The sequence below is a fragment of the Stegostoma tigrinum genome, chromosome 2, assembly GCF_030684315.1.
Source record: "Stegostoma tigrinum isolate sSteTig4 chromosome 2, sSteTig4.hap1, whole genome shotgun sequence".
Lineage (NCBI taxonomy): Eukaryota > Metazoa > Chordata > Chondrichthyes > Orectolobiformes > Stegostomatidae > Stegostoma > Stegostoma tigrinum.
Window position 1 is genome coordinate 7,652,701 of NC_081355.1, and position 18,444 is coordinate 7,671,144.

The following is an 18,444-nucleotide window of genomic DNA, read 5'->3' on the forward strand; positions in this document are numbered from 1 at the left end:
TTCGATCTATTCTTTCTGCTTTCAAATGAAGTACTTAACATATTCTCAATAACAAAGTGTAAAGAGTGTGGTTTTTAACCATATAGATGAGGGTCTAAAAGTTACGCTGAAAAGGAGTCATATTAGACTCAAAATGTCAACTCTTCATCTCTATCCATTGATGCAGCCAAATGGGTTTCTCTAGCATTTCCTGTTTTTAAAGCTATATTTACTCCCTGGACTTCATGAGAAGCTGCTTCAGTAAGAATACACTTGATCTCCATTTTGCACAGTAAAGAGTTAGATGGATCATCACACCTGATCATTCCATCATTATCCCATAAAACACTGCTGGAAGTGCAAACTGCCAAGGTGCGTTTGACAGGACCATCCAAACCTGCAAACTCTGCCATCTAGAAGGACAAGGGGAGTAGATACAAGGGAACGTTACCGCCATCACGTTCCCCTCCAAGTTACTCATCATCCTCACTTGGACATAAATCAGTCATTCCTTTACTTTCGTTAGGTCAAAATCCTGGTACTTCATGCCTAACAGCATTGAGGCTACACCTACACCACATGGAGTGTGGCAGTTCATAGAAGGTACCTCACCACCACTTTCTCAAAGGCAATTAGCAGTGAACACTAAAAACTGGCTTTGTAGTGGAATTGACCACTGACACGGTGCTCCAGTCCCTGGTGCCTGACTGAATGGCTCACTTTTATGCAAGGACTGAAGTTTTCAGCGTCAGCAGCCAAATCAATTGCAAAAATCACTACCAGCACCACTCCCTAGGCAGACCTGACTTGCAACAGATCAGCTGCCAGAATTCTCATAGAAGCACAGAGCAAATGGAAAAACAATACTCTGGAGTTACTCCAAGGAAATAATGCCAATACAAGAACAAGCTGTTCAATACGAACTTTAAAAACTTCATGCAATTTAACCAGATCGCCGCCTCAATTAGGTTGCAAATTTGTTAAATGTTAGGAGGCAAGCATTTTCCCTGCAATCTGTTTTCATATGATATACAAGAAAGGCAACCCCAGAACAAGTTACTATAGTAAGAGATAGTAAGAACTGCAGATGCTGGAGAAGTTGAGAAAAAAAAAGTGTACAGCCGGATGAACGCAGCAGGCCAAGCAGCATCAGTGGAGCAGGCAAGCTGAAGTTTCAGGTCTGGACCCTTCTTCAGACCCGAAGCGTCAGCTTTCCTGCTCCACTGATGCTGCCTGGCCTGCTGTGTTCATTCAGCTCTACACCTTGCTATCTAAGTTACCATAGAATATATCTAGAATTCACATCCAAATGAAAACTAGAAGCAGATGTGCAATTAAAAAAGGATCCACATTACAATTTGAGATAACAAAGTGCAAAGCTTGTTCCCATTATCTCTGATCACATTACAATTTGCCTGGGTTGTTTGATAATGGTCACTGAGGTTTGGAAGAGATCATCTTCACCAATGCCAATGTCGGATCACCTAAATAAAACATGTAGAAGACCTGAAACAAAAACAAATTGCTGGAGAAACTCAGCGCATCAGGCAGCATCTCTACACAGAAAGCAAAATTTAAGTTCTTCGGAACCAAAGAAGGGTTACTGGTCTCAAAATGTTAATTCTGCTCTCTCTCCACAGTTGTTGCCTGACACGTTGAGTTTCTACAGCAATTTCTCTTTAAGATCCCCAGTTGTCACATTCTGACGCTGGCCCCTATTCCGTCCATCGCAGAATTTAAGTGAAGCAGGAAGTATTGAATCTTGTTTCACCTATTTACAATGCTAGTATTTCTGAACAAGGAGTGTGGTTAAACATTAAATTCCCACTAAGTAATTTACATGCTATTAACCTGAAGCTGTGACTGGAGAGAGCGTCGAGCTAACAAACTTTGTACAACATTTGTTCGATCCAAACAGTCAATACAATTGGTCCGGAAAGCCCCTTCTTGCTGTGTGATTGTCTTTCCTTCAGAATCCACCAAGAAGTAACTGTTGTTAAGACACAGAAATAAGTGACTACTTGCTTTAAAACAAAATAGCATATGTAAACAATCACAATTTCTTTATAATCAAAGCATCGCAGTCATATTCACAGGTAATTAATAGAGCCTTTTTAAAAACTTTGTTTGTGAAAACAGTGTGGAAAAGTACTCACCCATATTCGTCCTGCTGGTCTGCTACACAATCCAAAAGGATTTGGAGCCGGTCCCATCTCATGTGGCTACATTCCTTGTGGAAATCAAATGCACAATATCTACAAAGGAGTAACAATGTAACCATTAGTGAACATTTGAAGAAATAATTGAAACATTACAACCATAACGCAGGGTCAAAATTGCAAGTCTTAGAACGACCTAACCGTTCCAAAATCTTAATGGTCTCCAGGTAGGCAGAACTTAATTAACATAGGCAGACATAATGTTATCCATCTACCTCATGAAGCATAGCAATCTTCAACAGGTGGAAGATCAAATTAAAAATTCTGTGCCACATCAAAAGCCATGTGCCCTTTCCTAGCTCAGTGCTGCTCTCCAGCAATTTGATTCAGTGTCAGAATCATTACAGACCCAAAGGAGGTCACTTCATGGTGTTCAGGCAAAGGAAAGGAAGGTAATCAACAGAATTCTTCAGGAACGTGTGCCGGAACATCACCTGATCCTGCCATACACAGACAGAATTTAGATTTACAGCTTCAGGACCAGTGGGAGTAAAATTTACAAATCTGTGATCTCAGAGGAAGCAGCAAAGACATCGGTTTTCACCTGGGCTGATAACAGTTTTTATTAATCACTTGTAGGGCACAGGCATCACTGGCTGGCCAGCACTTATTGCCCCCCTCCCTGGGAGTGAGGAGTGGCAAGTGAAGTTTAATATCAACAAATGCTCCACTGCATTGGAAGTAAAAAACAGGAGCACTGCTGCTTGTGCTGGATAGAACCTGCAGAGAGAATCGTTAAGAGAAATCATGGACGTTAGTTGACAAGCTTTCACCCACCATATCTGAGCAGCATGAGGCTGAAATAGCCTAAGGGATTATATAGTCTCAAATCAGTCAAACTCAAATCTCTAGAAGGTGTCATGAACTCATATAATGTCCTGGTCATCCTCAATCAGAACAGTGCACACACCTGCGATCATTGCAACCCACAGGGGCCTGTGAGAGATGGTGCAGGGGACGGGAACAAGATATAGTAATCCTAAGTGCTAAAACAGTTCAGCTGCATGGCGCAGCCAATGCTGAAAGACAATATTTGGTGCAATTATTTCATGCAGAGGTGCCACATAAGAAATATAGCTAATGGGATAAATTAACGCTGAAAAAATAATTAAGGGTCCAGAGCAACAGAGTAAAGATTTAGAGGTGGAAATAGAAACAACAGCCCTTTCATCTCCTTGAACCTGCTCTGCCAGTCTAGATCATGGCTGGTCAGTGACATCAATGTTATTATCCCACACCAGCCACAGATCCCTCAACAATACAAAGGCCAAATTTAAAACCAACAGTAGACAGCATTCCCTAATGCAAAGGGTAACGAATAATTGACAAGTTTCCACAAAAATGTGGTTCTGGTTGAGGCTCAGAGATCCAACTCATTTATGAAACAGTGGTATCAGCCGGCATTTGCTGGGTTATTGCAATTTTCAGCCAGTTGGTTTCGGATTTTGGTTTTCCGATTACAGCAGTAGGAAGACCAGATCAAACAAGTCCATCTTTTATCAAACCTTCCCGTGAAAGTTATTTTGGGTCAGCTTATAACACTCTCACCAAGACAGAAGCCAGTTTGTTCAAACAAGCTTGCATGATTGGCAAGAGAATCCAGGCTGACGCTCTAGTGGAGTACTGCTGAAGTGCCGACCCATCAGTTTGGTATTTTGTGGGTAGGACGACAAAGGATGAAGTGTTTATTAGTGGCCAAATTTTGAAGACAGCACTGTGAAGGAAAACAGAAAGTGTTTCAGTCAACAGTTCTCTCAATCGCCAGCATCAAAAATGAACACCATGTTAAGCCGATTTAATTGCTGTCAGCATGTCACATATTTATCCAGAGGAAACCATTACATTCCAAAGTCCCTACTTGTAAAGTGCTTTCAGGCAGCCCTGATGAGAGGTGGAAATGACTACATAAATGCAAGTCTGCCTTTCTCTTCCTGGGAAGAAATCAGTCTGACGGTACCAACATCCACTTTGTTCATCGCTTTCTTTCCTGTGCAATAAATGCAGGCCAGCAGGAAATTCCAGCTGCCTGAGTCACTTCCAACAATTCTTAAAAATAAATAAAAAGGGAATGTTGATAGTATTCAGGTCTCCGTGTGGTAATGTAGAAACGTACTTAACCATGCCGTTGCTCAAGTTTGAAGTCATTTTGGAGAAAACCTGCTCCAGGGACTTTTCAGGACCCTTCTGATCAACCTGTCAAATATAGATTAAAATATTAAAGTATTAAACATAAACGTATTAAAACACATTTAAAAAGTCTGCTTTATTTTCAAAGAGTTTTAGTATCAAGGCAAATAAAACATACCAAGTTAACTATCACTTGCTTCCCATAACTGATAAGCTGTGAATCAAAATGCCTTTGAAAGCCATCCATCTGAAATCAAAATTAAGACTTTTACAATCTACTTCATCAAGAAGGAAGCAGTCTAAAGCAGCGAAAACCTAAGCAGTGCACTAAAGAGCTAAAACTGATCTCTATCGTTGCAGTGGTTATGATAGGAAAGCAGTATGACACAGCACAATAAAACATCTTTCAAATTTATACACTTACCATCTGGAGCACATTTTGCTGCCCAGGTATATTCTGGAGAGAGTGAAAATGCCAGTTTCTGAGCAAAAGCAAATCACTTGCCCTAATTTTAATATTTAATATCCAATTGCTTAACACCCTGGTTGCCTTAAAAATCAGACATGGAAATAAATCTCTGCTTTATCACCAAGCCACTTGGAAAACAAAATGCCATCTGTCACGCTATATTCCAGTCTTTAACCCATGCTAAACTTTCTTAAAAAGTATGGCTTAAAAGGCATGTTTTTGCCTGGCTTAACAATGCTGTTTAGCTATACAAATTCATGCTTTTGCAAGCAACTGACTCAGTTGAGGCAAAAGTGGAAAATGCAAACTCTGCCAAGGAAATTTATATTTATTCAGGATGAGCACTGGTGCAAGGCAAATCCTGTAAAGTATATGCGTTAGCATAGCAGAACAGTTTCCTTACTGGAGGTCGATGTGCACCTTACTAAAACTTGTCATGTTGAAATTTGTCACGTAATGTATGTAAATACACTCACATGGTTCATGGATTTACTGATCTGGGGCGTTGGTTTGTATCTGAGGTTCGGTCTCTGTGACCAGAAGAAAGGAATTGATCCCCGTGTCTTAAGGAAAAAAAAAAGGAAAAACAAGGAAAAATTTATTCATCAGCCCTTAAGAATCCTTTCCACAGCAGTGCTGCAGTCAGAGTCAGCTTGCCCTTTCCTCATGCGGTATAAATTGCTGTCTCCTTTGAAATTTGGCATTCTTGCAACTATCCTGATGTTCGCAAGACAAAGGAACACATGTTTCCTTTCTCGGCAACATCCTTTTACACTATTAAAATATGGAGTTATCAAAATTAAATCTGATGGCATATACATAAAAACAATTATTAAAAAAGTTAATGACAGCGATAAGCTACTAACTCCATTCGACATCAACTCTCCTACTCCTCTGATGCTGCCTGACCTGGTGTGTTCCTCCAGCTCCACACTGTATGCACTTTGAGTCCAGCATCCGCAGTTCTTGCTGTCTGAGTAACTCAATTTCTTTACCGCTTTCCTATTACCCATGATACATTTTACGATATTCCCCATTTTTTATATCCAAGTACTTTCCTCACTAAACATTATTTCTCTTCTTGGTCCAAAGTGATCTCATTTTTATTGTCACAGCCAGGTCTTCTGACCAAACCTAATTAGTTTCCTACAGATCTCTAATTCCTGTATCTGTTCTGTTCCCACTTCCATCGCCTTTGCTTGCTGAGATACACTGACTCCCAGTCTTCAGTCCTTCCCAACCTGGTGTCATGTGGTGCCCCCCTCCCCACCTTTGCAACATTTATCAGCCCTACAGCCCTCCCCTCTGAGTATTTTATGATTCTGGCCTTTTCGTGCATTGTCCACTCTCTTCATCCCAGTCTGGGCGGTGTCATATGAACAGTCTAGATCACACCCTTTGGAATTTTTGCTTTAAACCTCATTGTTTGCCCACGCCTCTCTTCAAAAGCTTTGTCAAAACTCTTCTCTTTAACCAAGCCTCAGTTTTCACCTGCCATTTCTACCCCAGAAGTGCAACAAGTTAGCTTTCTATTTTAAAACAGGAATGACAATGCAAGAGTTTCCAATATATGGTGGAAGGCACTTACTTGTACAAATGATACTTTATAACCATTGTATTGTACTATTTGTTCTGTCTCCACAAAGTTGGCAGCATGTCCTTCAGAATCAATACCTGTAAACATTCAAACATGAAATTCAACTTCTTGGGAAAAGGATCATCTAACTTAAATCATCAGTCACACTTCTGAACAAAAATGACAATTTACACAAAGACTCCATCTCTTCCAAGTCTCATTTCAGCTCCTTTTAATTTGCTAGTAATTTCCTGAAATAGGGAAACCAGACCAAAATAGATAACAGCAAAAAGCCTATGATTGTTCACTCGCAATTTTAAGAAAGACCTAGAAAAACACTCAGGCAGAATTTAAAAGCAAATGCAAAAGGTTGTCACCGCTGACTGCACAACATGTGCAGCAAATGTAGTTCTCAACTGAGCTCTGTAACAATGGTACAAATGGTTGTCTGATAGAACAGATCTTGACTGCTGCTAAAAGACATTTAGTTGAAGCTTTTCTTATTACACTTGTCAGGACAATGTAAGGTACCGGTATAAGGCGAACACAAATATTTATACTGTATGAGTGTGCTGATTGGTTGCCAAGTGGACTTTGATTGGTACAGGTGTAATCATGGACAATGTGTCAGTTAACAAAGAAAGAACAAACGTCAACTGCCAGGTCCATTTACATTTCAAACCTGGCAGCTTGACTCTCACTGGTCAAAGCATCACCTTGAGCAGCAAATAGAAGTCACCCACTTTACTGAATTGAAGCAGACAGTGAATGTACAGGTCTTCTAAGTCTCCAAGAACAAGGCCCTGTGTATTAATTAAGGCAGCTTCTTACAGTTGTGTATTGCAAGCCTGACTGACAACCCAAATTAGTCATCAGTGTAATACTTTTCAGACTCGGGATTATCTCGCAAATGCTATCCAATTGCGGAATCACACCTAACATTAGACATAGTTGGGGGTTTCGCCAAGTATGGGGCAGCTTGCTGCAAACAGCAAAACCGTGTGTTGTTTGATACAATCTGCCCACCTCTGGGGGACACAGTGTACATACCAGTCGTCACACTGATAGTGATGCATGCAAGACAAAAAGCTTCATCAAAATGTGTCTTTTCTTCAGGGAAGCTATCAATATCCAGCAACAGCTCAGGAGGACATTTGCTTTCAACAATGCAATGAAATCTTGTAATCTAAAAACATGATTCCCAAAAACAGCTGTGATTTTGAACAGAAATAAAGCTCGAGTTCATAAGCAAGATTAAGAGCCCTGCATGGTGTGTTGCATGCCTGGTGCCAAGGGACATCTTGACTTGGCTTACTGGAGTTGGAAGAAAGGATTCAGTTGGCATAGTCCATTTTGAGTCCAGAGGTAAGAGTAGCTAAGACATCCTGTTTGTGGAATATCAAAAATTAGGAACAAAATTAAAGAGCAGGACCTCAATGGTTATCATCTCTAGATTATTACCCAAACCATATGCAAATTGGGACAGAGGCAAGAAAATTAGGGAAGTAAAAGCACAGTTAAAACGCAGGAAAGAGGGTTCCCATTTTATGGGCACTGGCATCAATATTGGGATGGGAAGAAAATGCCCTCCTGCTGAGCTGTTGCTGGATAGTGATAATTTCCCTGAAGAAAAGACACATTTTGATGAAGCTTTTTGTCTTGCACTCATCACTATCAGTGTGATGACTGGTATGTATGCTGTGTCCCCCAGAGGTGGGCAGATTGTATCAAACAGCACACCGTTTCACTGTTTGCAGCAAGCTGCCCCATACTTGGCGAAACACCCAACTATGTCTAATGTTAGGTGTGATTCCGCAATTGGATAGCATTTGCGAGATAATCCCGAGTCTGAAAAGTACTACACTGATGACCAATTTGGGTTGTCAGCCAGGCTTGCAGTACAACAACTGCAAGAAGCTGCCTCAATTAATAAACAGGGTCCTGTTCTTTCCTGGAGACAAGGAAACATTGGAGCAGGCTCCACCTGAACGGATCTGGGACCAGTGCCCCAGCAGAAAGGCTAAATAGGGTGGGCACAAGGGCTTTAAACCAGTAAATAGGGCAAGAGGACTCAGGGGAAGTCAACAGTTTCAGAACCAAGTACACGACAAAGAGTACAAGGAACAGTCAGGAATCCTAATTCAGGTACAGCAGGTGATTGTAAGAAGTACTTTGACTGAGCTGGTAGAGTGAAATAATAAATAGGTGAGTAAAGCATCATTTCTGAGTTTACAGTCTATGCACAAATAAGACTTTTATACACACAACGCAAGGAACAAATTAAATGAGCTGCAGGCACAAATTCAAATTGGCGATTATGATATAGTAGCCACTACAGAGACATGGTTGCAGGATAATTGCGATCGGGAGGAAGCAAGATCCCCCAGCTTTTCTTTATAATACTACGTGACATCGTCAATAAAGGTCCAACTTTATGTTTTTGTCATTCTCTGCACTTGTTCCGTGGCATGATTTTATTTTCGTGTCTTCGTGACCAAAAGTAGACAAACCCCAAGGTGTAGTGTGAATTACACTGCAGGTTTAAAAATGTACCATCCCTTAGCTGATTGACCAGCAGGATCTTCTCCACTTACCTCTAACATAGTATCGAACACCTGCCCTGAAACAACTTCTCCTAGAGAGGATCGCCCAGTCAAAATACTTTCCATTTATGCTGCAGCGCCTCACAGTCAAGACTGAGACACGAGTTGGATGGTCAAGGAAATGTAAATTAAGTACCAGTTCTATCACTAGAAAGAATCACCACAGCAGAATGGAGAACATTATTTTGATTATTTCAAACTTATAAACTCTATATTTATTTAAATAAAATTTAAAGGGCCACAAATAGCAGACTAGCTAAAAACGACACCAGATTTAATTTTCCTCTCAAGCTTGCTTGACAGATAACCTCCCTCAACAGACCTTTTATAGAAGGCAACATATCAAATACCTGCAAAGAATTCACTTGCAAGACTGCCAAAAGAAATATAAATCTGATGAATAGCACAATTCCAATATGTTTGAAATGCTGAGTACAATGGATACTGAGTATTGGAAACATAAGTCACAATGACTGCCTTGTCACCAACTTAAAGTGCAATCAATTCTGCACTTCGTTCTAAACTTCTGTATGAAATCAGAACTCTCGCACACGCTCAAATCCTATGAGACTAACAGTGAAAACAGTAACATTTCTGTCAACAAGTGCCAACAGTGTAGCTTTAGAGACCAAAATGTTTCAGGACGTTGGTAACTCTAGAACTGGAACACTGCCCCATAGGAACAACACAAAATCCAGCACAGATACTTGAGCACCTCGTTAAGCCTGGCACCGACCCTCCCAGGCGCCCCACCAGCTCCGGCACCGACACTCCCGGGCACCCCACCAGCTCCAGCACCGACCCTCCCAGGCGCCCCGCCAGCTCCGGCACCGACAACCTGAATTCTTTGCAACACACAACTGGCAGCTGATATCAACCACTGATATTGTGCAGAGGGCATGGCATATGTAACTTCAACATCCTGATAACAGGAAGGATGTGCAAAAGGTACAACAGTTCTATCGAGGTTCAGGGCATCAATTTACACTATTTATTACTAGGCATTCAAACTGCAATACGATTTCTAAATCTATTTGAACGAGGCATTAAAAACATGAAAAAGCTTGAAGTGGATCTCAGTGACTTTAGATAAACAGGCTTCAATGACATGCTCTCCGAACAAAATAGGTGACAAATTACATCAAAGTGCCAGGTTTTTGTTACTTCAAAATGCTACTGAAATCCTCCACAGATTAGTATTCACTTACAAAAGAACAGAGAGAAATATTAAAAAGTAAATCCCTTCTAAACTTACATGCTGGGCAACCTAATGAATTTCTGAAGCACCAAACAACACATGAGGAAACTAAGATATCTGGGTTTTAAGACGCTTTATAAATTTCTCAGTTAAAATCATTTGTTGTGAGGAATGGAGGAGTCCATCTGTTGAAATCTCTTTTCTATTTTATGTCATTAGATTAGTGGACTATTAAAAATGCAGAACTATTAACCATGAACAGCATTTTCATGTTCTATGGCTGAGGAAATGTGCAAAAATTGATCCAATTCATCTCTTTGGTCATGTTTCAAGTCCCAGGAGGACACCTGGAATCAGGAAAACTGTAATGACCGTTAGCTTAAGATATTAAGATTATTTGAATCTTAAATTTTTAAGATCGAAAAGTTCTTTTATTAAGTTAAATGACTTTAAGACAAACAAATTTAGATAGAAGTTTATGATTTTAATTGAAAAGGGCAGCAAAAAAAAATGTAGAGAACAGGTTTGAAAGAGAAACAAAGCATATCCATTACCAATCAAATAGACAGCGAGCCATCTGTGAAGTGGCAATAACGTGAAATGTCCATCAGTCCTGAACCGTCTCAATGACGTCTGCACTGCCAACCCCACTTTCACCACCTCACCGTGGTTTGCATTGGAGCCAACGAACGGTGAAGTTACCGATCCACCTTTCGCTGCTGGGCCTTTACTCTGCCAAGGTTCCACTGCCGCTTGTGCTAAACCCACTAACATCTCTCACTGTTCGGTGCTCCTGTGATGCCCCTCCATCATCACTCCACTGCCACCACAGCGCTGGACCCAACTAATGACTCAGCTATTGATCCCCAGGCGTCAACTTTCGCCATTGGGCCTACCTGACCAACGTTACCTTGCCTGATGTAGCAGCCACCAATTCCAATGCCAGGTCCTGTACTCGCCCTGGAAAAATAAGTAGGTGCTCACTCTGCGCAGGGCCCATGCTAATTTGCACTGGGCCCATTTGCGCAGGACAAGGGGTAAGTAAAGTTGCTATTTGAATGTGCACCTTATTACAGTCAGGACTGTAAAGCTCTCCCATCTTGCAGTAAGAATCATAATATCCTGGTTAAAAAAAAAGAGGAACTAGGGCTGTTTCTTGCCAGTCTCCAGTTCATTTTAGCTGAGATAACAACTCCACACCAACCAGGATCAAATCTGGAATCTTTTGTTTTGTATGTCTTAGTAATACAAAATATCTTCTGACAACACTAACTGAATCCTCAATGGTGCTGAAATCAGCTGGGACGGCATGACGTCTCAGTGGTTCGGACCACTGCCTCACAGTACCAGAGACCTGGATTCAGTTCCACCCTCGGGTCGCTGTCTGTGTGGACTTTGCATGTTCTCCCTGTGTCTGCGTGGGTTTCTTCTGGGTGCTCCAGTTTCCTCCCACAGTCCATAGACGTGCAGATTAGTTGATTTGGCCAAGCTAATTTTCCCATAGTGGCCAGGGATGTGCAGTGTAGGTGGGTTAGCCCTGGGAAATGCAGGTTTACAAGGAGAGGGTGGGTCTGCGTGGGATGCTCTTCAGGCAGTCAGTGTGAACTTGATGGGCCAAATGGCCTGTTTCCACACTGCAGAGATTCTATGATTAAAGGAAAGATGATCAGAAAAAAACAAGAAAAGCAAAGCAGTCATAGTGGATGAGCACTGGCTCAGAAGCCTTATTCTGCCATCTTGATGACGACATGCTACTTAAATGCAATTCCTTTTCTTTCCAAACAACAAAGCAGCGACAACCACCAATTTATGTTTTGACCAATCATTTTGAACCATAATTCCTACAGCCACCACTCCATCACTAGTTTGAAAAAGGATACAGCCATGAATCACTGGAACAGCAAATCTATGAAGCTTTTGGGGAGAAAAGAACAATAAATGAATGTAGCTGGTAATGCTTTAGAATTGGTTTGATTATATCAATACTTGGCAGTTGACAACTGAACTTTAAACACCTTAAGGCAATTTAAAAGGTAAAATGATGGTCAGATATTCAATACGAGGAGATGTCAAGTACCATTTAAACTGCATAAACAAACAGATAAGATAGTTAGGCTTCTTACACACACATTATGCAACCAGAATAAAAATGTGGAGATTCAAAATAATTGACCCGTCCTCCACAATTTTCTAGAGGAGATAAGTCGCAACCAAACACCTTTTTTGTTTTGAAAAATGTATTGCATCAACATTATTGGCCTATAGGGAGAGAGTTAAAGTGCTCACAATAATTTAAAGATGGATAATACACTCGCTGTACCTTTCAAGTATTTTTCCAATCAATCAATCTGGAATCATAACACCAAAATACACATTTAAAAGAACATTCACAATATTAAAACAGATCAGAAAAATATTTACTCATCAGGAGGGCCCTATTGCACATTTAACAAGTGCGTAGCTCATTTTACCTCCGCACTGTGAGCTCTACTCACATTTAAATCAAATTCATACTCAGTAATAAATCCCAAAGAATAATGTATGGTGTGCAGGTTTGAAATATGGAGAACATTACCACCAACAGCTATGTCTCAGGCCCTGGAGTTAAGAATCTAATTAGGGGAAATTAGGTGCAACAGTTCTGTGCCACTGAGCTTGCATCATTAATGCTGGTAAGAGATTGACTAAAATCAGTTCACTTCCACACTCAACCCTTGACAAACTCACCAACACAATCCTCGACTTAGCAGCCCTGGTTAAGTATGTGAAAAATCACTGTAATATAATGTGTGACGGTGATACAATGCATTGATTTGTTTCATAATACAATATTGACTTGCAAGCTGAATTCAGTTTTTTAGAGAATTCGTTAAAATTACTACAAGGGTAGGGAACTAGCTTTCTATTGGGAATGCTGCAGGAAATAACAAATAAGAGCATACCAGTCCTTTACCCTTTCAGAACAATCAGAGGAAGATTTCATGGGCTCCATCTGCGAAGTATTATTTCATGCTTCCAAACAAAAACTACACAAAATAAAGTGCTCACCTCTGGCTGTGCAGCAAATTCCCTCAGGAGGTGTCCATTCCACACAAAACGCTGATCTGCCTGCAAGGATAACACCATAATAAACAGTACAAAAGGTACACAACGCTGGTCTCTCAGTTTTATTAGATTGCGGCAGAGTGGCAAAAGTTCATGCCTGCAACACCGCCATTTCACAAGGACAGGCTAACCCGGCTGGATGCTTCCTGATATGGAACAATGTAGAATAGTCCATGTTAAAAGCACTCTGTGAAAAACCAACACTATAGGATGGTAGATAACAAAGTGTGGGGCTGGATGAACCCAGCAGGCCAAGCAGCATCCCCACACATTGTTATCTTGGATTCTCCAGCATCTGCAGTTCCTATTATCTCTGATCACAACTACAGGATGGTGGTGATCAGTATCTGAGAACAAATCCAGCTGCTTAATGTCAGATCCAGGGATTTTACTGGGCCAACAGTCACATATCATTGCTGCTAACAATGCTGTTGAAGTTAGTGCAAATCTGGTACAAAGACAAATAAAGCAGATGTGTGGCTGCGCTTACTGTCAACCTCTCTCCCCCTCAGACCTCCTAAAATTACTCCACACTCTCATTTAGCGAAGGCTAAAGTAGAAACCTCTCCACTTACGTAGGTGAATGTCCCAGGACACTCCTTGACACTGTCCAGGACAGAACAGCCCACATGTACAGCACACAGTCCACTATTTTAAACATTTATTTCCCCCAACATCACCGACGCACAGTGGGAGCAATGTATACTGATTAATAACTGTCGGTCAGCAACTCGCCAAGGCTCCTTCACCCACACCTATCATCTACAAGAATAACGCCAGCAGACACATAGGAAGCCTGCTATCCAAAAGGTTCTGTTCCAAGTCACAGTCCACTCTGCCTTGGAAATACATTACTGCCCCTTCATTGTCACTGAAGCTCCCCAACTATCAGCATTGCAGCAGCAGCATCATTACAGGGGCTGCAGAGGTTCGAGGTGACAGCAACAGCTCACCAGCACCTTCTCAAGGCTAGAAATGCTGGGTCTTGCAAATGACAATCACATCCATAAAAACAGAGGAAATTTAGGAAAAAATACAGGAAACTTTCCTGAAGAATTGCCGTTGCTTCGATCCTAGTTTGAAAGCGTGAAGCAGACTGCATACCTTGACAACAGGATGGAGTACATGAGTCCAAGGTCCACCTTACCCTTTCCAGTAGAGTCATCTCTTGGAATTCTGGACTAGTATTGGCCAACCGCTGCAATGTGTGAGTAATGTCATAAGTCATGGAGAAGTAAAATCCATCAGTGTTAAGAACATTGTTGAGCATTGCCAAGAAGGTCTTGTTATCTAGCATCTGTTGGACAAGAACACATAACTAACAGTTGGTGGTGAACTTTTCCCATCATTAATGTACAAGGTAAGCAAGGGAGTGACAGAACTCAACAGCATGTTATCAAGCCTTCAGCAGCATCACAATCTTACTGATGGACGGTACCTCAGCATACCAGCTTGTTCCCCAGCCAACATCTCTGTCTCAGGCTTGCTGCAGTGTTCCAATGAAGCTCAGCACAAGCTGGAAGAACTGCACATTTACCACTTGGGTACTCTAGAGCTTTCTGGATTCGATATGGAGTTCAAACATTTTAGGGCTTTTAGCAGCTTCTCTTGGTGTCCTTACCAGAATCCCCACACACCAGGCCTTGTTATCATGTGGTCTGCTATTACACACAACACATGGTTAGCCACTAATAGTCCCCAGTAACAGCTATTCACCTAGCCAGACCATTACCCACTCCTCTGTCTGTTCAACTGTTCCGCTTTCTCTTCAGACTCTATCATTCACTCCTTACCCCTCCCGTCTTCTGCATTTAACCAACGTTTTCCTACCTACCATTAGTTCTGAGGAAGGGTCACTGGACCCAAAATGCTAAACAATGATTTCTCTCTACAAATGTTGCCAAACCTGCTGAGCTTTGTCAGCAATTTCAGTTTTTGTTTCAGATTTCCAGCATCTGCAGTTCTTTTGATACTTAATGTAACACAGAACCAGGTCAAAACAAGCTGCACTGGTGAACAAAGTCCTCCGCTGTCTTTCAAAGCAAAATACTGCAGATGCTGGAAGTCTGAAACAAACAGGGAAAGTGGTGCAGAAATGTAGCAGGTGCTGGAAAAAGAGAAACAGAGTTAATGTTTGAGTCCAATGATTCCTCTTCAGAACAGAAAAGGTTCTGAAGATATTACATCAGACGCAAAATGTTAACTGTTTCTCTCTCTCCACAGATGCTACCAGATCTGCTGAGTTTCTTCAGCATTCCCTGTGTTAGTTCCTTCACTGATCTTTTTGGTGAACTTGCAACTGAATTCAAAAGGATTTTGCATGCTTGCTCAGTGCTTGCGCCCAAAACTTGGAATCAAAATGTCAAAGCCAAGGGCCAGCTTATGTGCAAAATTAAGGAAGATCAAGTTTATTTTGCATGTGGACTCTAACATCACATCACACATAATGCATTAATCTGCAGCTTACGTACAGTTCCTCTTAATCCTCGTGGTCTGAAAAGCTCAGGTCACACGGAGTTTAAATCCGCAGCTAGGGAACCTGAGAAATGGTCATGTTTCAGTTTGTATCAGGGAAGTCTTCAGCATTAAAAAATGCTTTTGCATCTTAAACTGTGCAAGTTTACATTCTGTTTTCATCCACTTTAATATGCACACTATGATTTCTACAGTATTCCTACAATCAACAGTGAGACTAGATTATGCTTTCATAAAATCAGGCAGAAATAAAACTCAGGGTTCAATGGTGAATGAACAGTATGTTGCTTATCCAGCTTGAGAATACGACATATTTCAAGGATGTTGAGCAAAGTACAGGACTGACAAATCACATCAGAAGTTTGGAATCTAGGTGTATGTTGCTCTCAATCTCTAATGGTGCTAAAATCTATTTGAGAAGAGACTAGAAAGTGCAGTCTTCTTCCCTTAACTTAGCATGCCACCATTTGGCCATGTGCTGTAACATCATTTAGAACAGAGCTCTGAAGTTTAAAACTTGTATCTACAACAAGTATTTAACAGTCACAGCTGTATAGAACAGAAACAGACCCTTTGGTCCAACTCGTCCATGCCAACCAGATATCCTAAATTAATCCAGTCCCGTTTGACAGCATTTGGCCCATATCCCTCTTAACCGTTCCGATTCATATACTTATGCAGATGCCTTTTAAATGTTGTAATTGTACTAGCCTCCAAGCACTTTGTTCCATACATGCACCACCCTCTGCATGAAAAAGTTGCCCCTTAGCTCCCTTTCATATTTTTCCCTCACTTTAAAAATACACTCTCTAGTTTTGGAAGCCCCCAGCCCGGGAAAAAGACCTTGGCTATTCACTCTATCCATGCCTCTCATGACTTTATAAACCTCTATCAAGTTCATCCCTCAGCCTCTGATGCTCCAGGGAAACTAGCCTGGCTATTCAGCCTCTCCCTTTAGTCCAAACCCTCCAACCCTGGCAACATCCTTGTGAGCATTTTCTGAACCCTTTCAAGTTTCACAACATCCTTCCTATATCAGGGAGTCTCAAATAGCAGTTAAGCTCCCTGCTCCTACTGCAAGAGGAGAAGCAAGTCTCAGTTACACATCTGGTTATGAGAGCTGGAGGATCAGAGATTGAATTTCCAACTATCATAACAGAAGTGCAATAACTGGGTCCCAAGTTATGCAAGGTAAACTAATTAACCTAAGTTGCTGCCACCACATAAATATGTAATAACATCACAGTGAAAGATTAATAAACTGGTGTCATCTCAGACGAGAAGGACATAGGAACCAATGCAGGTAAATATCGCCACATACACAGCAAGGGCTCCATGAAGTGTTGAGGACATAATTTTTACGATATGTTATCTATGCAACACACAAATCACTGACTTACAATCATTGAATTAAATTGTTTCATTAATGCCAGTTGGCGACAATGGTTTGTCACAAGTTTAATTACGTAACAAGTATGTTTGTCTTTTGTTTTATTGAAAACAAAGAATAATCAGGAAGGCAAATGGCAATGAGTCCAGTTCTGATGAAGAACGGAGGATGTTGCATTTGTACAACACCTCTCATGACTTTGGAATGCCCAAGAAACAAGGTTTGGCAGGGCTCAGGGTGGGTACCGGGACTCAAGCAGAATGTAGGTATGGCTGTGGGCACACAAGCCGAGAAAGGCTGTTGGTGTCTCTTTGTGCGTGATAACACAGTGTGAAGCTGGATTAACACAGCAGGCCAAGCAGCAGAGGAGCAGGAAAGTTTGATGTTTCAGGTCAAAACCCTTCTTCAGAAATGGAGTCTCTTTGTAGTTGGCTTAAAGCAGTACTGAGATTCAAGAAATAAACTTCTAACCTGAGATTCTGGCGATCAATCGGAAACTCCTTATTGTGTTGCTAATACACTATGTCTGGGCTCCCAACAAGAAAGAGGAGGCAATTGGAGAAACTTTTAACACTATGAGATGAAAGATTTGCAAAGTGTTGCCCAATAGGATGGTGGAAACATTCAACAGTAGACTTCACAAGGACAATTGGAGAATTGTTTGAAACAAATGTTTGCAGCAACCCTGGCAAAGAATGAAGAGTGTTGGAAAAACTGGATTGCTCTTCAGAAGAGGAGCCTCTTCAGACCTGATGGGCTGAATGGCCTCCTTCTACACTATTAGATTAGATTCCCTACAGTGTGGAAACAGGCCCTTCGGCCCAACAAGTCCACACCACCCCTTGAAGCATCCCACCCAGACCTATCCCCCCCTATAACCCACCCACCCCTGAACACTATGGGTAATTTTAGCATGGCCAATCCACTTAACCCGCACACCTTTGGACCGTGGGAGGAAACCCACACAGACACGGGGAGAATGTACAAACTCCACGTAGACAGTCGCCCGAGGCGGGAATCGAACCCGGGTCCCTCATGCTATGAGGCAGCAGTGCTAACCACTGAGCCACCGTGCGGTTTCCTTTACTATTGTTACAGCATTGCATGTGGCTGTACAGCCTATTGGGTCACCAAACAAGCAATTCACCCACCTTCTCTCCATAACCCTACCCATTTTTCTTTTCACAGAGCCACCTGGCCCCCTTTTGAATGAGTCAACTGAACTTGCCTCCACTATACTTACTTTTCCTCCTATCAGTTTCATTTCTGTGAATAATTACTTGAAAGTCACACAGGTGCCAAA

General features: G+C 41.5%; 1 protein-coding gene across 2 annotated transcripts in view; it reads right to left on the reverse strand.

Moving 5' to 3' along the window:
• LOC125466226 (phosphatidylinositol-3-phosphatase SAC1-like) overlaps positions 1 to 18,444 on the reverse strand; it is a 61,972-nt gene that overhangs the window by 14,492 nt on the left and 29,036 nt on the right. The window contains exons 5-15 of one of the 2 annotated variants that reach the window (XM_059652040.1): positions 14,424 to 14,573; positions 13,220 to 13,279; positions 12,052 to 12,085; positions 8,965 to 9,066; positions 6,383 to 6,468; positions 5,271 to 5,357; positions 4,750 to 4,782; positions 4,504 to 4,572; positions 4,312 to 4,391; positions 2,136 to 2,234; positions 1,831 to 1,969 (exon numbers count right to left, since the gene is read on the reverse strand). In XM_059652040.1, the coding sequence (XP_059508023.1) occupies positions 1,831 to 1,969; positions 2,136 to 2,234; positions 4,312 to 4,391; positions 4,504 to 4,572; positions 4,750 to 4,782; positions 5,271 to 5,357; positions 6,383 to 6,468; positions 8,965 to 9,066; positions 12,052 to 12,085; positions 13,220 to 13,279; positions 14,424 to 14,573 (939 nt within the window). The remainder of the gene's footprint in view (positions 1 to 1,830; positions 1,970 to 2,135; positions 2,235 to 4,311; positions 4,392 to 4,503; positions 4,573 to 4,749; positions 4,783 to 5,270; positions 5,358 to 6,382; positions 6,469 to 8,964; positions 9,067 to 12,051; positions 12,086 to 13,219; positions 13,280 to 14,423; positions 14,574 to 18,444) is intronic. The other variant, XM_059652041.1, reaches the window with a different exon arrangement.